The sequence below is a fragment of the Phyllostomus hastatus genome, unplaced genomic scaffold (assembly GCF_019186645.2).
Source record: "Phyllostomus hastatus isolate PE091 unplaced genomic scaffold, TTU_PhHast_1.1 phas_scaffold_114, whole genome shotgun sequence".
Lineage (NCBI taxonomy): Eukaryota > Metazoa > Chordata > Mammalia > Chiroptera > Phyllostomidae > Phyllostomus > Phyllostomus hastatus.
Window position 1 is genome coordinate 10,012,088 of NW_025334006.1, and position 26,786 is coordinate 10,038,873.

Genomic DNA, 26,786 nt, shown 5'->3' on the forward strand with positions numbered 1-26,786 from the left:
TCTTCCCTGTGGCATTCGTGCTCTGCCTTACGTCTCGCGGGTCTTGTGCAGAATAAAAATTTTTTGCTATTTCCTCAGTGGTAGACCTCTGGTGGCCCTGGTATAGATAGCACCATTGGCTCAAGACTGTTTTATGCCCTTTCCTGCAGGGAAAGAAGTTTTGTCTTTTATCCTTCCTGCAACAGCAATGGGCCTTAAGCCGGGCCTCTGGGTGACATGATTTGCTACTCCTCCCACACAATTTAAGGCTTCTGTTTGGTAGGGTAAAAGGGTATTTTCAGAGCTTTTTTTTTTTTTTTTGCCATTTCTGCAGTTGAGGCTGCTCCTGTCCTCCAGGACTAACCCAGCAAAGGAGTTTTCTCTCATCTCCTGCCCCATTCTCAATCTTTCTCTGAGTATCTGGTTGACATCTGTGGAGAAGAGCCTGTACGTGGTTGTGAAGGCCTCTTATGTTTGAGTCCCAGGGATTTTATTGGCGCATGTTAGCTCACACTCAGCCTTTATCAGTTTGTTGATAATTTTAGCTGCATTTTTATTATCTGGTTGACTAGTGCCCTGCATCTTTTCCTCTTCTACTCCAGATCAGCCAGTGCTTGCCTACTGTTGTTGGGCAGTTTTTAGATTTCAGTCCACTTGGTTGTCCTGGGACCTCTGCTTTCTGATGATGCATTTAAGAAAAGTTATTTGGTAGTTTGTTTGCTTTTGGTGACTCTAAAACTGTTCTTTTCAACTTTCTACACCTTAGGTGGATGTAGAACGCCTCTCAGGTGTATTTAAACCCCACAGTATCTGTTATTATATTATATAGTCAGTGTTCATAGATATTTACAGTACATACTTAGCCTTTCCATTACTCTGTCCCTTTCTAATTTCTATGTTTCCATGCAGATTATTTTCCTTCTTCATGAAGAACAGCCTTTCATATTTTTTTCTTTGTGGGTCTGTTGTTAATGAACTCTCTTCTCTCTTTAATTGTTTGAGAGAGAGCAACATCGATTTCTTGTTCCACTTATTTATGCATTCATTGGTTGATTCTTGTACGTGTACTGATTGGGGATTGAACCTACAGTCTCGGCTTATCGGGACGACGCTCCAACTAACTGAGCTACCTGGCCAGGGCTCTCCTCCTTTTTATTTTTCTTTTTCATCTTAAAATGTCTTAATTTTGTCAAATTTCAGAAGGATTTTTTTGCTGGGTTTAAAATAACCAATTGGCGGTTACTTTCTTTCAGTACTGTGGAGATGCTTGATTCCTATTTTTTATGTCAATAAGTCAGCTGTCAGTTTAATTGTTTCTTTAAAGATAATACATCTTTTTTCCTCTGGCCTTTAAGATTTTCCTCTTTGTCTTTTTATTTATTTATTTATTTTTGTCCTTAAGGTTTGTAGATTGTCTTAAGTCTGTGCTTTGGTGTCTTTTCTTCATTTGGAAATTTCTCAGTCATTTTCTTTACATAGTGCTTCTGACCCATTTTTTCTGTTCCTTCTGAGACTTCAGTTATGTGTATATTAGACTCTTTCACTGTTTCACATGTCACTCTGATCCTTCCCGTCTTTATTTCCTGTCATTTTTGACTTTGTGCTTTGGTCTTATTTTCTATTGCTCTATTTTCTAGTCTAGTAATCTTTTCTTCAGTTGTTTGATTTGCTGTCTAATCCTTCCATTTGGTTCTTAATTTAAGCTACTGTATTTTCTAGTTCTAGATTTTCATTTGATTCTTTTTATAGATTCCATTTCTTCATGGAAAGTTCCCACTTCTAATTCACTGAATATATTAACCAGCTATTTATTATTTTTTCCAAATGTTCGTTTTGAAAAATAGATAACTTGAAAGAATAGTATAGTGAACAAAATACACCCTTCTCCTCAATTTGGTGGTGCCCCATTTCCTTTTTTTCTGTTTCTATCCCTTTTTGTTCTCTAAGTGTGTATTTTTTAACCTTTTAGAATTAAATTTCAGACCTCATAATGTTGTACCCCAGACATTTTGACATACATCTTGTAAGAACAAGGACATTTTTCTATACTAAACTAAAACCATTGTCCCGCTCAAGAAATTCAACATGATACAATGGTAACAGCTAATACACAGTCCATGCTCCTGTCTCCTCATTGTCTCAGTTATAGATTCTTAGTTTTACAGATTTTTTACTTTCTCTGATCTAGGATCCAGTCAAAGATAATGCATTGCTTATAGTTGTTGTGTCTCTGTAGTCCCTGGGGTATTTCTTTTTTTTTTATGATAGCCATATTAAAAAACACTTCCAGGCCCAATTTGGTTTTGTTTTTGATATGCTTCACTGTTTGGATTTGTCTGGTTGTTTTCTTATGATTGCATTCAGGTTAAACATTTTTTGGAAGAATACTGTTTGGGTGATAATATGTCATTTTTAGTGAGTCACATCAGGAGTCACAAAAAATGTGTTTGTCTCATTATCGATGATGTTACGTTTTATCACTTCTGTTAGGATACCACAGTTATTTTAGTCCTCAGCTAATAATTCCCTTATTTAGATAGGTTATTTTCTATTGTCTGTCCCCCCCACTTTTTTTGTTATCATTTAGTCTTGCTTTTGTTACTAGGTATACTGTTTATGAAAAGTTAAAGAGATTATAAATGATTTTTTTCTCCTGAGATGGTTTCCTTTGCTTCAGGCAGGTCTTAATGATAGGACCAGATTCCTTTAATCTAAGTAGGGATTGAATAGATTCTAAACTGTGTTTCTTTCTCTCTCTCTCTCTTTTTTAAGATTTTATTTATTTTTATTTTTAGAGAGAGAAGAGAAGGAAAAAGAGGGAGAGAAACATCAGTGTTTGGTTACCTCTTGCATGTCCCCCACTCAAGGCCAGGCCCTCGACCCAGGCATGTGCCCTGACTGGGAATCAAATCGGCGACCCTTTGGTTCACAGCTCATGCTCAGTACACTGAGCTTCACAAGCTAGGATCTCTTTCTTTCTTTGGTGTTGAAATGTACATAACATAAAATTTACCATTTTAAAGTGTACAGCTCTGTGGCATTAAGTACATTCACATTGCTGTACCACTATCACCACAGTTCATCTCCAGAACTTTTTCATCTTCTCCAGCCGATACTGTGTACTCGTTAAACAGTAACTTTTCCCATCATCTCCACTCAACCCTCACAACTGAAATTCTAACTTTGTCTCTATGGATTTGGCTTATTTCACTTAGCATCATGTTCTCAAAGTTTATCAGTGTTGTAGCATGTAATGGTACTCTTTACTTTTTAAGGCTGAATAACTATCCATTTTGTATATATACTGCATTTTACTTATCTATTCATCTGTCAATGAACTTTTGAGTTCTTCAACTTTTGTGAATAATGCTGCAATGAGTATGGGCATGTCACTGCCTTTTCAAGGTTCTGTTTTCATTTATTTTGGATATAGACCCAGATGAAGTTACTGGATCATACGGTAATTCTATTTTTAACTTTTTGAGGAACCTCAATACTGTTTCTTGTAGTGGCTGTATTTTTTTACATTGCTGGTAGTGCAAGAATGGTTCTGGTATCTCCTCATCCTCAGCAGTATGTGCTTATTTTCTGTTTTTTGGTTTTTGTTTTTTTTCCCCATGGTGGCCATCATAACAGGTGTGAAGTGATATCTAATTGTGGTTTGGTTTACATTTTTCTGATGACTAGTGATATTGAGCATATTTTGTTGGCCATTTTTATAACACCTTTAGAGAAATGCCTTTTCAAGTCCTTTGCCCATTTTATAGCTTGGTGATTTGTTTTTTTTGGTGCTGAGTTGTAGGAGTTCTTTATGTATTCCTCATATTAACTCCTTATCAGATGGATGGTTCTCCCATTCTTTAGGTTGCTTTTTCACTCTGTTGATTTGCTGTATAGAAGTTTTAAAGTTTGATGTAGTCCCATTCATCTACCATTACTATTGTTTCCTGTGCTTTTTGTGTCATATTTATGAAATCATTATCAAACCTAATGTCATGAAGTTTCCCTCCTCATTTTTTCTTTTGGGAGTTATAGTTTCAGGTCTTATATTTAGGTCATTAATCCATTTTGAGTTAATTTTTGTATATGGGCCTGACTTCTTTCTTTTTCATATAGCTATGCAATTTTCCCAACACTATTTGTTAAAGATACTCTCCCCATTGTGTAGCTTTGGCACCCTTTTTGAAGATCATTTGACTGTATTTGTGAGAGGTAGTTCCATTGGTCTATATATCTATCTGTATGCCAGTACCATAATGTTTTCATTACTTTGGTTTTATAATACATTTTGAAATTGAGAATGTGAGACCTTCAAATTTGTTCTTTTTCAAGATTGTTTTGGCTGTGTAGGGTTCCTTGAGATTCCATATGGATTTTCTGATGGAGTTTTCTATTTCTGCAAAAAAAAAAAAGTCATTAGGATTTTGATTGGGATTACATTGATTCTGCAGATTACTTTGGGAAGTATTGACAACAATAGTATGTCGTTCAGTCCTCGAACATAGGCTCTCTCCATTCATTGGTGTCTTTGATTTCTTCCAGTAATGTTTTGTAGTTTTCAGTATAGTTCAAGTCTTTTTGTCTCCTCACTTTATTCCTGAGTATTTTCTTCTTTTTAATACTACTATAACTGCAATTATTTTTTAATTTCCTTTTCAGATTGTTCACTGTTAGTGTAAAAAACATCTGATTTTTGGGTGTTGATTTTGTATTTTGCAACTTTGCTGAATTCATCATTTATTTGGGGATATCTTTATGACTTTCTACATGTAAGATCATGTTATATGCAAACAGACATCATTTACCTCTTCCTGTTCAATGTGGATGCTTTATTCTTTTTCTTGCATAATTGGTTTGGGTAGAACTTCTAATACTACATTGAATAGAAGTGGCAAAACTGGGCATCCTGGTCTTGTTCCTGGCTTAATAGTTTTGAAGAGCTGTCATTCTTTGACTATTGAGTATGGTGTTAATTGTAGGTTTACATACAAAGTCATGTGACACTTAATGATGACAGTATTTTCGTGAAATTCACCATTAAGTGATTTCATTGTTGTGCAAACATCATAGAGTGTATTTATATAGACCTAGATGGTATAGCCTGTTACACCCAGACTGTATAGGATAGCCTGTTATTCCTTGGCTACAAATCTGTACAGCCTGTTAGTATACTGAATACTGTAGGCAATTGTAACACATGGAAAGTATTTGTGTATCTAAACATATAAAAGGTTACTATGTTGTACACCTGTAACGAATATAATAATATATGCCAACTATACTTTAATAAAATGTTATAATAAAAAACAAATATGGAAAAGCTACCATAAAAAATAACATACAAAAGATTAAAAAGCCCTGGCCAGGTAGCTCAGTTGTTTGGATCATTGTCCCACGTACCAAAAGGTTGTGGGTTTGATCCTGGTCGGGTCATGTCTGGGAGACAACCCATTTATGTTTCTCTTTCACATTGATGCTTCTTCACCCCCTTAGCCCTCAAATCAGTAAACATCCTTGGGTTAGGATAAAAAAGATTTTTTAAAAATGGTGTACCTACCTGGCTGGTGTGGCTCAGTGGATTGAATGCCGGCCTCCTAACCAGAGTCGCTGGTTCAATTCCCAGTCAGAGCACATGCCTGGGTTGCAGGCCAGATCAGGTCCCCAGTAGGGGGCACATGAGAGGCAACCACACATTGATGGTTTTCACCCTCCCCTCCCCTCTTTCTAAAATAAATAAAATCTTTCAAAAAAGAAATGGTACACCTATATAGGGCATTTACCATGGATGGAACTTACAGAACAAAAGTTGCTATGGGTGAGTCAGTGAGTGAATGGTGAATGAATATGAAGGCTAGGACATTACTGTGCCCTACTGTGGACTTTATAAACACTGCAGAGTTAGGCTACACTAAATATATAAAACAATGTGGTATTAAATTAAGCACAGGAGAAAATAATATAATTATGAGACATGGTAAACACAAGATGTATGAGACTGTTCCCTGCGTAACTGCATACTGTTTACAGCAGACTTTTTTATATGTCAAAAGAGTACATTCTAAGCAATAATAGTATAGTAAATACATAAACCAGTAACAGTTTTTATTATCACTATCAAGTATTATGCACTATACATAATTGTATGTGCTATACTTCGTGTCACTGGCGGCGCAGTAGGTTAGTTTACACTAGCATGACTAGATGCTGTACCTACGACATTATGGCAGCTACAGTGTCACTAGGTGATAGGAGTTTTTCAGCTCCACTGTAATCTATGGGACCTCATGTATATGCTGTCCATTGTTGAAACATTGTTATGTAGTCAGTGCATGACTGTATGGTCTTTACAATGCTGGCATAATTTCCTTCTGTTTTTAGTTTGTTGAGTGTCTTTATCATGAGTTTTAAATTTTGTCAAATGCCTCTTTTGCATCAGTGGAGATGTTTTTGTTCATTCTATTAGTGTAGTTCATTACATTAATTTTCATGTGTTAAACCACTCTTGCATTTCATGAATAAATTCTACATGGTCATGGTATATAATCCTTTAATATAATACTGAATTTGAAGATTAGCGTGGCTCCAGCACAAGGATGAGACACAAATTTATGAGGCATTCCATATTTTTAACAATACAGAGAAAATTAGCATGGCCCCTGTGCAAGGATGAATACTGAATTTGGTTTGCAGGTATTTTGTTGAAGTTGTTTTTTTGTTTTTTCCATCAATATTCATAAGAGATACTGGTTTGTAGTTTTCTTAGGGAATCTTTTGTCAGGCTTTGGTAACAGTGACGTTGGCTTCATGAAATGAATTAGAAAGTGTTTCCTCCTTTTCTTTAATTTTCTTGGAAGAGTTTGGAATTTGAGAAGGATTGGTGTTAAGTCTTCTTTAAATGTTTGGTAGAAATCACCAATAAATCCATGTGGTCCTGGGCTTTTCTTTGTTGGGGGGTTTTAGATGACTAATTTAATCTCTTTACTAGCTAATAATAATACAGTCTATTCAGATTTTCTATTCTTGATTCAGTCTTGGTATGTATCTAGGAATTTGTGAATTTCATCTAGATTATGTAATTTGTTGGTGTATAGTTCATAGTATTTCTTAGAATCCTTTTTGTTTCTGTAAAACTGGTAGTAATGTCCCCACTGTCATTTCATTTGTCTTTTTTCTTAATCTAGACTAAATGTTTGTTAATTTGGTTAATTTGGTTGGTTGTTAACTGGTTTCTTTTTAAAGAATCACATACTGGTTTTCCTATTTTCTGTTTTATATATCTTTGCCCTAATCTTTATTATTTCCTTCCTTATGCTAGCTTTGGGTTTAGGGTGTTCTTTTTCTAGACCCTTAAGGTGTAAAGTTAGGTTGTTGGTTTGAGATGTGCTGCTGCTCCTGCTTTTTTTTTTAATTCTCACCCAAGGACATTTTTTTTTTTTCATTGCTTTTAGAGAGAGAGGAAGGGAGAGAGGAAGGGAGGGAGAAAAACATCGATTGGTTGCCTCCCCTACACGCCTGGACCGGGGATCATACGCACCCGGACTGGGGATGGAACCCGCAACCTAGGTATGTGCCCTGACCGGGAATGGAACCCGCAACCTTTCGGCTACGGGATAATGCTCCAACCAACTGAGCTACACCGGCTAGGGCGAGATGTGCTTCTTTTTTTAATGTAAGTGTAAAAAGCTGTAAAATTTTTAGAACTGTTTCAGTGCATTTCATAAGTTTTAGTATGTTGTGTTTCCATTTTCATTTGTTTTAAGGTATTTCCTAATTTCTTTTTTAACCCATTGGATACTTTAGAATATATTTAATTTTTCTTCCATACTCATGAATTTTCCAGGTTTTCTTCTATTTATTTCACTGTGACTCAAAAAAGATAATTTTGGTGATTTCAGTCCTTTTATGTTTATTTAGACTTGTTTTGTGGTCTGGCATCTGGTCTATCCTGAATATGTTTCGGTCTTTTGGAGGTATAGTTCCTATTTCCTTCACTGAGTCCTAGCTAAAACTGTGGAGTGTTACCTGGGCTCCTCTTCCTTGGTGAGCCCTAAATTTGTCTTCAGCACCCCAGTCTTATTAAACGGCTCAAGGATCTTTAGCTTCTTACTTAGCCTTTTGTCTTCCACTTTCAAATAGGTAAATGCCTTGAGAGGAAAAGTGGAGTCAAATATTGGACTGACCTCTCTGCTCTCTCTTCCCTGTCTCTGGAATCTGTGGCCTCATGTCCTAGCTGTCTTGGTAGTTTTGATGTCTTCAAACAAGTTATTTTTATTTTTTTTTAATTTTTTAAAGTTTTATTATTATTATTATTATTTTATTTTTTTACAGAGGGGAAGGGAGGGAGAAAGAGAGGGAGAGAAACATCAAAATGCGGTACCTTCCGTGTGCCCCCCACCAGGGACCTGGCCAGCAACCCAGGCATGTGCCCTGACTGGGAATTGAACCAGTGGCACTTTGGTTTGCAGGCTGGTGCTCAATCCACAGAGCCACACCAGCCAGGACTAAACAAGTTCTTTTTTATTCAACTTTGTACTTGGTTTAGGCCGTAAAATTGGTGTAATGCCAGCTGATGTGTTATAACCAAAGTTGATACACCAGATAAATGCTATGAGAGTGATAGTTTCAGGTTGTTTGGGGACCATATAGGGCATAAAACTAACTCCTGTGGTTAAAAAAAAAACTTCACTACACTTTTCTAAAAAAAAAAAAAAAATAGTGTAATCTGAATATTTACAAAAAGGATCTTACAAGATCTGTATCTTTGTTTTTTATTATATACAGGGTCCGGCAGAAATAACACCCATCTTTTATTACAAAATCATAAGCATGTAATTCTGTAACATAACAATATCACACTCAAACACACCATGTGACTGCCATTTTAGGAGAAATGTTCAAATTAAAACTATAAATTATTACATCCGTATTACTGCCTATCAACCACACTCAAGCTACTTCTCAAGTTACTTCTTCCGGACCTTGTATTTTGGAGATCTTTTCATATTAGGACTATAAATACATCTTTATTTTTAAAGGCAATTCCAATTGATAGGTTAAAAATATTCAAACAAAGCCCTGGCTGGCGTAGCTCAGTGGATTGAGCGCGGGCTGCAAACCAAAGTGTCATGGTTCGATTCCCAGTCAGGGTATATGCCTGGGTTGCAGGCCATGACCCCCAGCAACCTCACATTGATGTTTCTCTGTCTGTCTGTCTGTCTGTCTGTCTGTCTGTCTGTCTCTCTCTCTCTCTCTCTCTCTCCCTCCCTTCCCTCTCTAAAAATAAATAAATAAATAAAAATAAATAAATAATCTAAAAAATTTCTTTAAAAAATATTCAAACATATTAAAGGTGCTTGAAAAATAAGTCTTTCTATTCCTACCCCCAGTTTTCCAGAAGGAAATTGTATTTTTGTTTTGTTTTGACTTTTGGTTTTGCCCTTCATCTTTAAAATCACTCCTTTTAGGGCAATAGAAATATTAAGTCAGAAATATATATAACTCAGAATGATACAGTTGGTATTTTTTGTTAGTTTCAGCCACTCAGATTAAAGTTCACCTCGCACAGCACAGTCAATAAACTTTTCACAGGGGAGAAATTCTAGTATAATTTAATATAAAGGCAATAATTTAATAAGGCAATATTGGGGTTTTTGTTTGTTCTATTCTGTTTTTAAACAGATACAGAAAACCATACAAAACAAATGTATAACTTGGTGAATTACTGTATAGAAGTGGCCTTGAAGCCACCACTCAAGTCAAGAAATAGAACTTCACTGTCCACTCCAGAAGTCTTCCTTGTGCCTGATTTGACATAACCGCTCCTTCTCCCTAAAAGTAACCTCTTTCCTTTCATATTAATCTCTTTTTTGTTATCTTTATGATTTTATCACCCAAGTGGGTATCCTTTCAACATCGTACTTTGGTCTTCCTGTTTGTTTTTAAAATGTCTTTTGAGTGTCTTTTAATCTGCAGTTTCTTTCTCTCTGTAGATTGTTAATCTGTGGAGGAACCTGGACCATTTGACATGTTCCGAGTCCCTACAGTCTGGATTTTGATGATTGTATAGTTAATGATACAGTTCTACTCTCTGCTGTATTTCTGTTTCCTGCAGATTGCTAACTAGATCCAGAGGCTTGATGAGACAGATTGATTTGGACCTATTGTCATTGTGGTATCTGTTCCCAGGATGCACGTACTATTGATTGTCTTTCTCTGTTCCCGTGATCTACTGCTGTGAAAAAATTACTGTACCTCAAAACAGTGACTTAGAACAAAAACCATTTCTCACAAAAGCCTCCTGACTTTGTAGGTCACGAATTCAAGCAGGGTTCTGTGGAAGATAATTCTACACCACGAGGCATACATTTGGTAGAAGGGCTGGTCTGGAGGTTCGAAGATGGCTTTACTTACATGCTTGCCACTCTGGGAGGAATGACTGAAAGGCTAAACTTAGCTGGGCTCCTCTTGCTTTCCATGACTTTCCAGAGATTTCCTGGTCTGTCTCTCTTTTTTAAAGGTTTTAGTTATCTATTTTTTTTTTTTAGAGAGGGGGAAGAGAGGGAGAAAGAGAGGGTGTATGTATGAGACATTGATGTGTGAGAGAAACATCCATCCATTCATTGCCTCTCACATGCCCTCAACTGGGGACTGGCCTGTAACCCTGGCTTGTTCCCTGACTGGGAATGGAAGTGCCAACCTTTCACTTTGTGGCATGATACCCAAGCAACTAAGCTACACCCATCAGGGCTCCTGGTCTCTTGACATTGTCTCTCCAGCAGAGTAGTCTGAGTTCTTACGTGGTAAGTGTCTAAGACTTTGTGGACATAGAGTAAGACCACCACAATAACTAATAATTTTGGGGCACGATACTTTGAATGCCATCTTTCTCTTTAAAGTTTCACCCACTAATTCTATCATTTATATGTGAATCTTGCCAGTAGCAATTATTACCTGAAATGTTCTAATGGTGATTTTCTGTTTTTCTCATTCCTTCTACATTAACTATCATTCTTCTGTAGAAAAGGTGTCTTATATCCTATAAATAATTTCTTAAGAGTTATTTACTCAGTTGTTGATTCACACCAGTATGTATGTACTCATGGATTTTTTTTATTTTTGACTTATCATCTAACACTATCAATTTCGTTACTCCAGGTTTTTTAGCTGTGGCCACTAGGAGCTCTTTCAGGTTGGCTCTTATGTCCTTTGGACTTTTGACTAGCTTTTAAAATGTTTTTCTGGCCTGCTTTTCTTGTAGGAATGTTATTTTGTTCATTATTTTCTTGTTTCCTATATATATGTATATATCTCATTATTTTTTGTGAAATTAGTTTTTCTGAACTTTTAGAAGGCATAGTTAAGGATAGTATTTCCAAATTCAAAGAATTACCTTATCTGCTGTTTTAAGGTAGTATTTACAAATATGGTGGTTCATTGCTAAGATTTCCTAGCTTTGTTACCTTCTCCTTTTTCTCTTTGTCTCTGTTGTACTTGTCCTGTATACTTTTGATTCTGTTCATACCACTTTCTCCTCACTTTGGAGCTCTGTTGTAGCTCTTCAGTTTCAAGAGTCTATAGAGGCTCGAACTTCTTCTCCTGGGGCCTTATGTAGGCCTCTTCTACTCACGAAAACCTCTTCCATTTTCAAATATAGTCCTCACATGGGTTCCCTGTGCTTTCTAGTGAATACCTGTTGGCTGTTTCGTTGTCCATCTGCTCTACGATCCGTTAGTTAGCCTGTTCCTTCTACTACTTTTACTGAAGCTGAAATTATACAAGTCTTATAGGTGTTACTGGTTTGTCCCCAACCACTTATAATTTGGAGTTCTTGGAGATAACTGGATAACACCTAGTTTTGTTATAGATGTCCATAGTACTTTGGTTTTCCTGTTTGATTGCTCTTTTTAAAAAAAAGTTATATTTTGCCCTGGCTGATGTGGCTCAGTAGATTGAGTGAAGGCTGTGAACCAAAGGGTAGCAGGTTTGATTCCCAGTCAGGGGCACATGCCTGAGTTGTGGGCCAGGTCCCCAGTGGGGGTCACATGGGAGGCAACCACACATTGATGTTTCTCTCTTTTTCTCCCTTTCTTCCTGTCTCTAAAAATAAATAAATAAATAAATAAATAAATATCTTAAAAGATAAAAAAAGTTATATTTTATTGATTATGCTATTACTGTTGTCCTGATTTTTCCCTCATGCACCCTCTCCACTCAGCACTCCCCACTTCCTTAGGCAGTCCCACACCATGGGTCATGTGTATAAGTTCGTTGGCTACTCCATTTCCTACACTGTACTTTACATGCCCATGGCTGTTCTGTAACCACCTGTTTGTACTTCTTAATTCCCTCTCCTCTTCACCCATTCCCCCACACCTGCCTCTCATGTGGCAACCATCAAAATGCTCTCGGTCTCCATTCTGTCTCCATTCTGTCTCTGTTTTTCTTACCTGTGTAGTTTGCTTTTTAGATTCAATTGTTGATAGATACGTATTTTTGCCATTTTATTGTTCATAGTTTTGATTTTTTTTATCTTTTTCTTAAATAATTCCTGTTAACATTTCATATAATAACTGTTTGGTGATGAATTCTTTAGTTTTTTCTTGTCTGGGAAGCTCTTTATCTGCCCTTCAATTCTAAATGATAGCTTTGCTGGGTGGGGCAGTCTTGGCTCTGGGTCTCTGCTTTTCATGACTGTGTATGTCTTGCCAATCCCTTCTAGCCTGCAAAGTTTCTTTTGAAAAATCAGCTAATAGTCTTAAGGGCACTCCTTTGTAGGTAATTATATGCTTTTCTCTTGCTGCTTTTTAAGATTCTCACTTTATCTTTAACCTTTGGCATTTTAATTTTGATGTCTCTTTGATTGGGCCTCTTTACATCCATCTTGTATGGGACTCTGTGCTTCCTGGACTTGCGTGTCTACTTCATCAAATTAGGGAAGTTTTCTTTCATTATTTTTTCGAGAGGATTTTCAATTTCTTACTCTTTCTCTTCTCCTTCTGGTACCCCTATGAGATGAATGTTGACCTCTCAAAATTGTCCCAGGGCTGCTTATACTATCCTCATATTTGGGGTTCTTTTTCCTTCTTGTTGTTCTGATTGCTTTTTTTCTTCCTTATGTTCCAAATCATTGATTTGATTCTTGGCTTCATCCACTCTACTGTTGTTTCCCTGTTAATTGTTCTTATTTCAATTAGTGTTTCTGATTAGATCTTTTTTATGCTCCTGAGGTCCTTGCTAAGTTCCTTGAGCATCCTTAAAACCAGTGTTTTCAACTCTGCGTCTGATAGATTGCTTAGCTGCATTTTGTTTAGCTCTTTTTCTGGAGTTTGGATCTGTTCTTTCATTTGGACCATGTTTCTTTGTCTCCTCATTTTGGAAGCCTCTCTGTGTTTATTTCTATGTATTAGGTAGACCTGCTTTGACTTTGTGTCTTGGTTGCATGGCCTAATGTAGTAGGTGTCCTGTAGGGTCCAGTGGTACAGCCTCCCCTATCACCCAAGCAAGGTGTGTGAGGTGTGCCCTTCATGTGGGCTGAGTATACCCTCCTCTTGTAGTTGAGCCTTGGTTGCTGTTGGCAGATCAGTGGAAAGGATTTACCCAGTCCAGTCACCTGCACAGACTGACTGTGACTACTGATGGCCGACCTCCACCATCCATAAAGGATCAGCTCTGCAGGGGCAGGGTGATGGCACTCCAGCATGATCTGTAGCTGTCTAGTGGGTGTGCTGGCCCTGGGGTTTCCCAGGTGGTGCAGGCCAAGTTCAGCTCCCCACCTGTGTTTTGCCCAGGGCCATCTTGCCTGAGCTATAAAGCAGTCAGAGGGCTGCTACGTGTGCTACTTGTTTGGAGATTCCCAGCAAAGCCAAGCTGTGAATGTAGGCTGGGTGCTGTTAGTGTGGGGGAGGGGGTGGCCTGGGGCTCACAGATGCCAGCTATTACTTGTCTGAGAGGATTTAGGAAATTGTGAAGCATGAGCCAAGACCAGCCATTCATGTGGAAAAGAAGCTTGGGTGGGCCTAAGCTGGGTGGGGCAGTGTCTCTGGGGATCTCCCACACAGGTTAAACAGTGTTAGCCAGATTGATGGAGTCACAGATATGGCACCAGCTTGCCGGGCCGGTTGCTCAGTCTGGATGAATGTGGTTTCTTTAATTCTGTAGTTATCAGACTTCCATTCAGCTTGATTTCAGATGGTTCCAAGCAACGGTTGTTTTATATTTTAGTTGTAATTTTGATGTGGTTTTGCAAAGAGGTGAGCCATGTCTGCCAGTACCTCCATCTCGAGCAGAAGTTGGCTCTGTTTTTATGAGGGAATTTATGGAGATTCCAAGGCTTCATAGAATCTTTTTGGTATTATTTTAAAAAATATTACTTTGAGCCCTGACCTGTGGGGCTCAGTTGTTGGGCATTGTCCTGCAAAGTAAAAGGTTGCTGGTTCAAACCCCTTCAGAGCATAAGCCTGGTTTGCAGGCCATCCCAGTTGGGGGCATGGGAGAGGCAACTTATCTGTGTTTCTCTCCCTCTCTTTCTCCCTCACTTCCTCTCTCCCTAAATATAAATAAATAGAATCTTTTAAAAATGTATCAGTTTGAGCTATATATATATATATAAGTATATATATATAAATATTTTAGATTTTTTAAAAGAATTTATTTATTCACTTAGAGAGAGAGAGAGACAGAAACAGAGAAACATCAATGTGTGGTTGCTGGGGGTTATGGCCTGCAACCCAAGCATGTACCCTGGCTGGAAATCGAACGTACGACACTTTGGTTCACAGCCCGCGCTCAATCCACTGAGCTACACCAGCCAGGGCGAGCAAAATATATTTTGATGGACAGGTAAGTAGCAGATGTGATGGGGTTACTGGTTGGACAATGAATAATTAAAAACTATGTGGCCGGGCTCTAACATACGTGGTGCGGCTCAGCTGGGGGGCATCGTGGCACGAATTGGAAAGTCTCCAGATCCATTCTGGGTCTGGGCACATGCCTAGCTTGCGGGTTTGGTCCTTGGCCTGGGTGCATAGAGAGGTTACTCATTGATGTTTCTCTCTCACATTGATGTTTCTTTCCCTCCTTTTCTCCCTCTGGTCTCTTCTCTCTAAAAATAAATAAAGTCTTGGGGGAAAAATAAAAAACTATGTGGCTAGAAGATTTTTTGATATACTGGTGTACAAATTCCAAAAAAGGTAATAAAACATTTTATTTAGAAAAAAGTTAATGTTTCATGATTACAGTATATTCCACCAGCTTATTGATTTAAAGCTAAGTTTTATTTTAAGAAATCTGTGGTGAATTTTAAGGTCTCTATTTTTGATTTACTTTAGGAACTTGTACAGGCCATTTATTTTACCTTTTTCTCTTCCTTGACTTCCTGTTTATCTTTGGAAAGGTCTTGAAGATTCACTAATGCATTACTCGTGAAGTGCTCTATCTTCATAAAAAATGGACTAGGTAAATCTGTGTGATTTCTCTTTGCAGTTGGCTCTATTCCTGAATTGAGATTGAAATTTTTTTTCAGTCCATCGTTGCTAGTCTGTTTTAGCCTTCTCCCATGCAGAGGCAGTTTGGTGTAGAATTGGTGTAGAATTGGTGTAGATGCTTTAGAATTTATCAGTTGTTACTTAGTTGCCTGTTGTATACTGCTTGATTTATTCTCAAAATTATCTTTCAGTATAGGACTGACTCCCTTTTCTAACTATGATTAGCTGTTAGAGACCAAATTGTATGCTTTTGTTCTATTTATTATTTCTGTAGATAAATTTATTTTCTCTTGTGAAAATGATTTTAGTAGCATATGGTACTTTGCCAAATAGAAATACATAAAAAAATAATTCAATTATGTGAGATATTCACTCGGGTTGAGATAGTTTTTCTGAGGTTTTATTCAGGAACTAAAGATTGAAATATAAGCCTACTGAGACTAGTATAAAATATAGTTTCCTGTTTATTGATATATTAAAATAGTTTCCAGACTCAATTCTCAAAGTGAACAAAGCTTATTTATTTTTAAGTGAAAAAGAGAAGAAACATCCAACCTATAGATTACGGTTGGAAAATTATACAGTGACATTTTAGTTTTAGTAGAAACTTTTGTGACATTTTTCTTTATACTCTTCCCCCTACACAATGAATGATTCTAATCAGTAGGTTTAGATTTATTGATTCAATTGATAACTTTCATAGCTTCCTAGAATAAGTCAGAAGAATTTAGGTAATATTTTTGTTGAACAAGGCCTATAAATGTAGAATTTGAAGTATTGACTGACTTATTGGGTAATTTAGCTTCTCAGATTTTTCTTTCATTATGCTTTCATCTGCATATGTTTATATGTATTGAGGTTGTATGATACTAAAATTTAGAAAAGTAGTTTTTAAGCCATTTTGTTTGATCTGATTTCAGGTTCATGCATGGGAAATTTCAGACCAATTGTTACAGATCCGACAGGATGTAGAATCATGCTATTTTGCCGCACAGACCATGAAAATGAAGATCCAGACCTCATTTTATGAGCTCCCCACAGACTCTCATGCCTCTTTACGGGACTCATTACTAACCCATATCCAGAACTTGAAAGACTTGTCACCTGTCATTGTAACACAGGTAAGTCCTATGCTTCTCATTAGGGAAATTTGTTAAGACCATTTGGATATCAAGTTAATTTTGATTGACATTGCTGGGCCTTGTGAAGTAATGTTAACGACTTTATTACGTATTCATGTAAGTGGATAGAAAGTGCAAATTTAAATCTTTTGTATTAATCTTAGAGCTCATTTGATTTCAAACTAACTTAAATACTGGAAGTGGAGGAGGTGAGTATAGGTTTCCATGGGCAGCCAGTGCACGACACACACAAACACCCCCTCTGTTAAAATTGCAGATGATAAAAACACTGCACTCTTCTGGGCCAGAGGTCTACCTAGTTACCTTTAAAAGACATCTTTTCTGGACTGATTGGCTAATAAAAGTGTCATGAATGAAACAGTGAACTAGAGCATTTGACCTTTCTCCCCTAGACAAGGAAATAATGTTAGGAAGGGAAACTGGAAGCTTCAGTGAATACACACCCACATGTGTTCTCTCTGCCTGGCACGGAAGTGCCCTTGAAGAGGAAGGAGGCTTTTGCATTAGGCTTCAAGATGAGAAATGGAAAGAGAACGGAAATGGCAGTCCATTGCTTGAGTGAGTCAGTGGGCTGACTTGGTCAGTAGCTTTGGCCTTTTGGCAAAGCGTGATTTATCTGTCCATGAAGTTTTACAGTATTGCCAAATGAAAGTAAGTATTGATATATTCTGAGGAAAATCTATAGCCTGTTTTTTCTTCTTTTTGTTGTTTTTTATTTTTCATTTTCAAAGGTTACCTTTTAAATCCCAGCAATTTGTAGCTAGCCTGGAAGAGTTTATATGATACAGATAGTTGTGGGGGTCACAGGAGGTAGGGGTGTGCCAGTCTTGTCATACTGTGTGGAAGAATTTAGTTTCTTTGCTTTTCAATTAATATTGATGGTAACCCTGTTTCTGTTCCCCTGTTCTATTTATTTAATTTCTCTCCTTATTCAGCTGGCTTTAGCAATAGCAGACCTTGCCCTACAGATGCCTTCCTGGAAGGGATGTGTACAGACATTGGTGGAAAAGTAAGTGACTTGCATTGACTGTGTGCTGCCATTTGGGATTACTGTTAACCTACACAGAGAAATTTGTCAGCAGTAGCTAGACATTTGAACTGTTTCCCCAGGCTCTTAACATGGAATTATTTATTGTTAACTTTTGTTAGGTAAAGGAAAATTATTTAAAATTTAAATACTACAGAAATATGTCATCTGGAACATACAAGACCCTCATAGCCCTGGCTGCTGTGACTCAGTGGATTGAGTGCTGGCCTGCAAACCAAAAGGTTGCCTGTTTCCTTCCGGTCAGGGCATGTGCCGGGGTTGCAAGCTGGGCCCCTATTTGGTGGTGCGCAAGAGGCAACAGATTGATGTATTTTCTTTCCCTCTCTTTCTCCCTCCCTTGCCCTCTCTCTAAAAGTAAATAAATAAAGTCTTAAAAAAAAAAACACCCTCATAATTTACATGCACACACGTATCACTTAAAGTAACTGCAGCAAAGTCTTTCATTGCCTCATTGATCACTCCCACTGATATATCAGCAGTTCTATAAAAATATTAGAGAATGTTTGAGGTGATATTTAATTGTGAATTGTTAGGAGTATATATTCTTACTGATTGGGGTGTGTTTCATGTCTACCAAAGGGACAATATTATTTTTAGATACTTGGAGCCTGCTTCTTTAAATAAAGCATTTCCTTATGTTCTTGACAAGATAATCTTTATACTTGTTTGCATTTTGGCATTTGGTCAGGAAATTATTTTTTTAACAAAGTGGTTGTTTTTTACCTCCAACCACAGTATGTCATTGAAGACCTTATATGGATAGTTTATTTTTTATTTCAAAGTAAAAAGAAAACAAACACCTTTTTTTCTCCTTATTCCTATATTTCATAGTAACTACTAATGATTGACTATATATCCCTCTAGACTTTCCTTTAAGCATTTTAAAATAAATAGGTGCATACATATTTTATTTTACTTTTAATCCTCACCTGAGAATATGTTCATTGATTTTTAGAGAGAGAGGAAAACAGGGAGAGAGAGTAAGAGAGAAACATCAGTTGGTTGCCTCTCACACACACCCTGACCAGGGATCGAACCTACAACCCTCTGGTGTAGGAGATGATGCTCCAACCAGCTGAGCAACCTGGCCAGAGTGTGCGTACATGGTTTAATATACATATGCTTATATATGTGTTTATTCACTCATATGTAATATGTTTCATATACTTTTTCTACTTAATACATTGTGATTCTTTTCCTGTGAGACATAGATAGGTATCTCATTATAATGGCAATACATGTTCTGTTGTATAATTATCTGTAACCATTTTAATCCTGTTTAATTATGAAGGACCTTTATGGTTTCCCAATATTTTTGCTATTATAAAAAAGTACTGCAGTATACATCTTTGTATGTTCTTATGAGATTTTTTGAAAAAGTAAATTTCTGGAAGTGGAATTGCTGGGTCAGAGATTATGCAAATTAAAATGTTGATTTTTAGCTACCCTTTAAAAATTTATTTTTTTCTTCTTAACAGTGAGAATGCTGCTTTTGTTGTCATAGGTTATTCTGATGGCTGCTGTTAGCCTATATGATTGTATTTTTTCTGACTCTAAGTAATAACTTATGTCTCTCCTTTTCTAGATACAGCAATGATGTAACTTCTCTGCCTTTTCTGCTGGAGATCCTTACAGTGTTGCCTGAAGAAGTACACAGTCGTTCCTTACGAATTGGAGCTAACCGGCGCACAGAAATTATAGAAGATTTGGCCTTCTACTCTAGTACAGTGGTATCTCTGTTGGTGAGTAGGTTTCAAATACTAACTGCCTAGGGGCAGAAACCATGGTGGTTATTTTGTAATTCAGTTTCATAATTGTGAAGTAGCTTTCTTTGCAAAATTTCTTTGCCTTGCTAATTTCATTGTAGCTTGTAAATAGTGTTTTATTAGTTGTATAATTCACTCTGCTACATAGTAGTTCGCAATCTTCTGAGTTCCTATGAGAAAGTCAGGATGTCTTAATTCTTTTTTAATTTAATGTTTTCAAAATAAGGGTTTGTTTTAAAGCCATCTCAAATGTTACCTTTTTTTTTTCTGGCTTTCTCTTTATGAAGGAACTATTATGGACTCAAGGATTTTTTTTCTTTCTTTTTTCTAATATGTGTTATTGATTATGCTATTAAAGTTGTCCCAATATTTTCCCTTTGACCCGCTCTGCCCAGTATCCCACCTTCCCTCCAACAATCCCCCCTCTTAGTTCAAGTCCATGGGTTGTGCATGTAAGTTCTTTGACTTCTTCATTTCCTATTTAATTCCTCACACTCCCCTGTCTATTTTATACCTACTAATTATGCTTCTTAATCCCTGCACTTTCCCCCTATTCTCCTCCTTCCCCCTCCCAGCAAATGACTCTCCACATGATCTCCATTTCTGTGCTTCTGTTCTGCTTGTTTGCTTAGTTTGTTTGTTTGGGTTTTTTTTAGATTCAGTTGTTAATAGTTGTGAATTTGTTGCCATTTTAATGTTCATAGTTTTGATCTTTTTTTTCTTAAGTAAGGCCCTATAACATTACATGCAATAATGGCTTGGTGATCATGAACTCCTTTAGCTTTACCTTGCTGGGAAGCACTTTATCTGCCCTTCCATTGTAAATGATAGTTTTGCTGGATATAGTAATTTAGGTTGTAGGTCCTTGCTTTTTCATTACTTTGAATACTTCTTGCCAGTCCCTTCTGGCCTACAAAGTTTCTTTTGAAAAATCAGCTCACGGTCTTATGGGAACTCCTTTGTAGATAATTGTCTGCTTCTTGCTGCTTTTAAGATTCTTTCTTTATCCTTAACCTTTAGCAATTTAATTATGATGTGTCTTGGTATGATCCTCTTTGTGTCCAGCTTGTTTGGGACTCTGTGCTTCCTGGACTTGTATGTGTATTTCCTTTGCCAGATTAGGGAAGTTTTCTTTTATTATTTTTTCAAATAAGTTTTCAATTTCCTGCTCTTTCTCTTCTATCTTGTCTTTGATTCAGGTGTTGGTGTATTTGGAGATGTCCCAGAGGCACCTTACACTATTCCGGTTTTTTTTTTCTTTTTTCTTCTTGCTGTTATGATAAAATGCTTATTTCTTCCTTGTGTTCCAAATAGTTGATTTGAATCCCAGCTTCATCCTCTTCTCTGTTGGTTCCCTGCAATTTTTTTTTATTTCAATTAGTGTAACTTTTATATCTGATTGGATCATTTTTATGATGTTGAAATACCCACTGAGCTCCTTGAGCATCCTAATAACTAGTGTTTGGAACTCTGCATTTGATAGGTTGTTCATCTCCGTTTCGTTTAGTTCTTTCTCTGGGGTTCTGTTCTGTTCTTTCATTTGGACAATATTTCTATGTCTCCTTATTTTGGCAGCCCCCTGTGTTTATTTCTGTGTGTTAAGTAGAGCTGCTTTGACTCCCTGTCTTAGTAGTGTGGCCTGTTGTAGAAAAGGCACCTGGATGTTGCGTGGGGCAAAGCCATAGGTACTTGGCAGGGTGGGGCAACCCGTTTCACCACTTTGTGACTCTGTGTGAGGGGAGGGCTCGAAGAGGGAACAGTGCCACTGCCTGGCTTCTGGAGGTTTGCCCAACACTCGCCCTGTGCCACCAGAGCCCTTCCAGCTATTGTCCTGGTACTGAATCCCAGAGGGGGTGGGTCTGCATCTGTTTTAAGTCCATGTGGGCCCTTTAAGCTGAGTCTCCTGAAAAACGGCAGATTATTTTGCCACCCCAGCCCCCACTGGTTTTTAGAGCCAGAAGTTACGGGGATTTGTCTTCCTGGCACTGGAACCCTGGGCTGTGTGGTCTGGCCTGGGGCTGGGATTGCTCACTCCCAGGGTATCCCTCCCAATTTTTTATCTACCATATGTGAAAGTGAGACCGCCCCTTCCTCTGCCGCTGTCTACCTGCAGCACACCACATCTCTGGACCACACCATGTCTCTGCCTCTCCTACCCATCTGGATGAATTTGTCTTGTTTAAATCCTTGGTTGTCGGGACTTCCATACGGCTCAATTTTCTGACAGTTCTAGGTGTTACTTGTTTTGAGGTCTAGTTGTAATTCTTTCTATGGTTACGTGAGGAGGCAAAGCACATTTACCTATATTGAACAGAGGCCCAGTCTCACTGATTTTCATTGATTTAGGGTCTCCACCGAAATCATTCTTCTGATGCTTAAAATGCCATAACTTTGGCCACTGAAGAACTTTTTTGGTTCCTAATACAAAAAGATGACATACTGCACTGATTGGCATGGCTCACTGGATTGGACATCATCCCACAGACTGAAAGGCTGCTGTTCGATTCCCTGTCTAGGCACCTACCTGGGTTTCCAGCCAGGTCCCTGTTGAGGGCATGTGAACAGCAACCAGCCGATGTTTCTCTTTCTCCTCCCTTCCCCTCTCTATAATTATAAATACAGTTTTTTTTCTAAAGATAGCATACTTATCTTGCTACCTCCTTGTGTCAAGCTAGTCTTTGGTTCCATTTAAAGTCAGTCTTAGTCCAATCAGTAGAAAGAAAGTACACAGTAATAGGTGGGAATGTTTAATGTAAAGAATGATTAATTCTAACAGGAGGTTGCAGTAATGAGGGATTATCTAGTAAGAAATAAAGAGAGCTCTAAAGGCTATAAACAAAAACAGTACAACAAAGAGAGAAAAAAATTTGGGGCAGTCATTAGCCCCAAGGCTGAGATAGAGTTTCCGAGGAATGGAGAGGTCATCCCCCTTTCAGGGCTTAGATCCAGTGGGTACTGGAGAGGGCATAGCCCTGGCAGAGAAGCCATTGTGCTGCACGCTGCTGGAAATCTGTCCTCTTGAACTTGCTGGAAATCTGTCCTCTTGAACTTGCTGGAAATCTGTCCTCTTGAACTTGCTAGAGATCTGCTTTCCAGGAAGCCCAGAAAAACTGTTCTGGGGAAGTGCCTCAGTAGAGGTACTCTGCCACAAAAGCATCTGGGTGTGGGAATAGCAGGGGAGGCTGCTGGCTGCTGTGCTCTGTGGACACTGGAGAAGCTGAGCGCACTGAATCTAGTGGTGGAGAAGTTGTATAGCAGGTCCTTCAGTAATGTTGTGTCATTCGACAACATTTTCCTCTAAAACTGGTGAGATGCACACTAGGAACTTAACTCTTCTTTATATCAATTAGCCAGTGATGAAATTTTTTTGCATACATTGTTCTGTAGTTCCAGGAACCCATCAACAGCTTTAAATGAGGACTTTACTGTACATTCCTTAGGAGCCAGAAGCACTTCACTAGAAAACTGTTGGTAGGGGATGGGGAGAGGGAGACTGTGGGGAAAACTGCTGGCCAGTGCACTGCAAGAGCCCCACACCAGAGGAGCTAGGAGTCTGGGGAGCAGATTCCTTCTGCATATTCTGCAGAAGGCTGCCAAGTGAGCTCACTGGAATCAGGAAGCGGGACCCCTTTCCTTTGGCAGTTTCTTCCAATGTCCTTTTGGAAAAAAAGTTACTGCTAGCTGGCACAGGAAAAAAAATATTCAAAGAGCCTAGATCCATTGTTATAGAGTAGTCTAAGAGATTAAATTTGGTGCTGAGTAGCACTAAATCTGTAACCAGCCATGGCCTTCTCATTTGACACACAGCTTCCATATGCACTCTTCTACATACATTTAAACTCCTATGCAGTGGTGTAACAAACAAGTAGAAAATATGCAAGTTCTGCCCAGTAGGGGGGTTTGTCTTCAACAGCACTCCTTCACTAAGGCACTTGAGTGGGCCTGTAATGCTGTAGCTGTCCACCTGCAGGCGGTCCAAGCATACTGTGCAGACCCATCTGTAATCCAGGCTTGAGGTTTCTGCTTCAGTTATCTGACTGTAAGGAACACCCCAGGAGGCTGTGGAGATGGATCGAGGCGGGTAAATCAATGTACAAAGAGCTGGTGTCGAGAGAATCTGAGCCACCTGCTCTCATATAGCTTGTATCTTCCAGACCTTCCTTCCTTCCTTTCTTTTTTTTTAATCCTCACCTTAGGGTATGGTCACTGATTTTAGTAAGAGGGGAAGGGAGAGTGAGAGAGATGGAGGGAAACATGGATGCAAGAGAGAAACACTGATTGGTTGCCTTCTCAACCTAGGCATGTGCCCTGACTGGGAAATCGAATCCACTACCTTTTGGTTTATAGGATGATGCTCCAACTAACTGGGCCACACCGGCCAGGGCTACCTTCCAGACATTTCTGAACTTAGTGTCTTATAAACCGTGCCCATTTGATGACAGATTGCTGCTACTCAGGCCCAACCTTATGGCAAAGTAGTTCAGACAGACTTGGTTTGAGATGGGAAGCTCAGACCACGTGATCACCTGATGTCCCATCATTAGATATTCAGTCTCTACCTGGGCTGAGTAGCAAAGCCAGAAACTGCTTCTAAAAGAAAAATAGTTAACCTGCAGAAGAAGGCATAAATTTGCTCCAGAATCCTAGATGTTTACACCGTGGTTTTCCTGTTGGTGTTTCCCAGAGGTTCCATATACTCATGAAACCTAGAATCTCTAGGAAGTACACTCATATGAATGACTTTGGTTTAGTCTGGTACCAGCCTCCCTTGGTTTAACACCCTTAGACAATCTTCCACATATGTTCCCCAGGTTTCTTCAGATACGTATTAGCAAAGTTTTACAATTCTCTTGGTACGTGAGTTATTTCCTCCTGCGTGTACCTGTGCCCTTGGTACATGCTGAGTTGTGACTCTAGTTATGGGTGACACAGGGGCTGGTTGTGGTAGGTCCTAAAGAGAATGGGCCTCCCCTTTCGGTGTATCTGTTGTTACAGGGGTTTCATGCTGAGGAGGGCTAGTCTTCTCAGACACTGGAAGGCAGGCTTCTTCCCCTGGTAAGGGAGAGTCAGAGTGACCTGGGGCTTTAAGGTGGTCAGTTTCATTAGGGTCCAGCCAGATGTCTACTTTCCACACTTCAGAATCCCATTCTTTAACAGTCCCTAACTTTCATATGAGAAACTTAGAGGGATTGTAAATTTAACTGTTGCTTGTAATCAGCAAGACACGCAATTAAATTTTGTGTATGAGTCTCAGCCCTGTAACTACCAAAAATAAGAGCTTCATTTACAGCTGTTACAGAAGCTTTCTGCTTCTCAGACTGTGCCTTGAGCTGAGGGTCAGTGAACCTAAGCTTGTCATTTTCTTTTTGTAAGTGCTCAAGGGAAGTCAGGAGAATCCAGTCAACACTGCTGTCCTTAACGCCATCGTTACTGCCACAGTGGTCAAGTGCAGCAGCCACTTGGGCTCTCAAGCATGTGCTTGACGTAGCACTTCCTCATAATTGGCACACTTGATTGCTTGATTTGTTGTGATGGAATCTGAAAAATATATCCCTGTGGTATCTAATAAGAAGGTCTATACTTCTGTCATGTAACTTGTCATGTTACAGAACCAGAGGATAAAATTAGTACATAATTGCTAAGAAAAATAGTTGTTTGGCTATAGTATCAGGTACCAAAGTCCTCTTAAAGCCTTTTAATTCTATCTCCCCCACATTCTCTTTAGTGGTCCTATTCCATCCCAATTTCTTACTAGTATTTTACTTTTCTAATCTATTCAAATGGATCCATTCTTCTTTTTTTAGTATTTTTTAAATTTTTCAATTGCAGTTGATATACAAAATTATATTAGTTTCAGGTATACAACCCAGTGGTTAGAAATTTATATAACTTATGAAGTGATCACCCTGATAAATCTAATACCCATCTAACACACAATATTATTGACTGTATTCCCTATGCTGTACTTTACATCCCTATGACTGTTCTGTAACTAACAATCTGTACTTAATCCCTTTCCTTCTTCACTTGTCTCCCAACCCCTCTCTCATCTGGCAACCTTCAAAATATTCTCTATCTATGGGTCTGTTTCTGGTCTGCTTGTTTACTTTGTTTTTTAGATTCCACGTATATGTGAAGTCAAAAGGCATTTATCTTTCTCTGTTTGACTTATTTCACTCAGCACAATACCCTTTAGGTCTGCCCATGTTTTGTAGATGGCAAGATTTCATTATTTATTTTATTTACCCTTTATTGTATTATTTTCCCATTACCATTTAGTCCCCTTATACCCCCTTCATTTTTTTCCCCATGGCTGAGTCATGTCGTATTATATATATATGCACCATTTCTTATTTATTCATTTATCTATTATTGATGGACACTTAGGTTGCTTTTATATCTTGGCTATTGTAAATAATGCTACAGTGAACATATGGATGCATATATCTTTTTTTTTTTTCAAGATTTTTAAAAAGATTTTATTTATTTATTGTTAGAGAGGAAGGGATGGGAAAGAAAGGGAGAGAAACATTAATGTGTGGTTGCCTCTTGTGTGCCACCTACTAGGGATCTAGCCTGGAACCCAGGCATGTGGCCTGACTAGGAATCAAACCTGCGATCCTTTAGTTTACAGGCCAGCACTCAGTCCACTGAGCCACACCAGCCAGGGCTGCATAAGTCTTTTTGATTTAGTGTTCTGGGTTTCTTCAGATAAATACCCAGTGGAATTACTGGGTCCTTCTTGGTCTTAAGCCTTTGTTTTAAAATCTGTTTTGTCTGGTATAAGTATTGCTGCCCAGTTTTTTTTCCTATTTCTTTTTTTTTTTCTGTTTCCATTTTCATGAAATATCTTTCTCTATCCCTTTGCTTTCAGTCTGTATGAGTTTTTTAATCTAAAGTGAGTATCTTCTACATAGCATATGTAAGGATATTTTTTTAAGGTTTTATTTATTTATTTTTAGAGAGAGGAGAAGGGAGGGAGAAAGAGAGGGAGAGAGACATCAATATGTGGTTGCCTTTCACGTGGCCCCCACTGGGGACCGGGCCTGCAACCCAGGCATGTTCCCTGACTGGGAATTGAACCGGTGAGCCTTTGGTTTTCAGGCTGGCTACTCAATCCACTGAGCTACACCAGACAGGGCAGATTGTTTATTGTTTTTAAATTGGTTGTTATCCTTTTTTTGGTTGTGCAAGGAAGCAAAGTGTTTCTACCTAAGCCTTCATCTTGGCCAGAATTTATTCTCCGGTTGATTCTTAAATGTGTCCTGGCCTGGGATCAAATCTGCAACCTTGGTATAACAACCTTGGTGTAATGGGATGATGCTCTAACCAACTGAAGTACCCAGCCAGGGCTGTCCTTTGATTCTAA

At 38.3% G+C, this 26,786-nt stretch overlaps 1 protein-coding gene and 1 pseudogene across 5 annotated transcripts in view; both read left to right on the forward strand.

Annotated features, from left to right (window-relative positions):
• TNPO3 (transportin 3) overlaps positions 1–26,786 on the forward strand; it is a 92,388-nt gene that overhangs the window by 14,593 nt on the left and 51,009 nt on the right. For 4 of the 5 annotated variants that reach the window (XR_006787648.1, XM_045855658.1, XM_045855661.1 and 1 more), the window contains 3 exons: positions 16,382–16,582; positions 17,539–17,612; positions 19,237–19,393. Coding sequence is in view for 4 of the 5 variants with exons in the window: in XM_045855658.1 (XP_045711614.1) it covers positions 16,382–16,582; positions 17,539–17,612; positions 19,237–19,393 (432 nt within the window). In the remaining variant the exon portion in view is untranslated. Of the gene's footprint in view, positions 1–15,370; positions 15,433–16,381; positions 16,583–17,538; positions 17,613–19,236; positions 19,394–26,786 lie in introns of all 5 variants that reach the window. The other variant, XM_045855660.1, reaches the window with a different exon arrangement.
• Positions 6,518–6,607, forward strand: LOC123829853 (annotated as a pseudogene).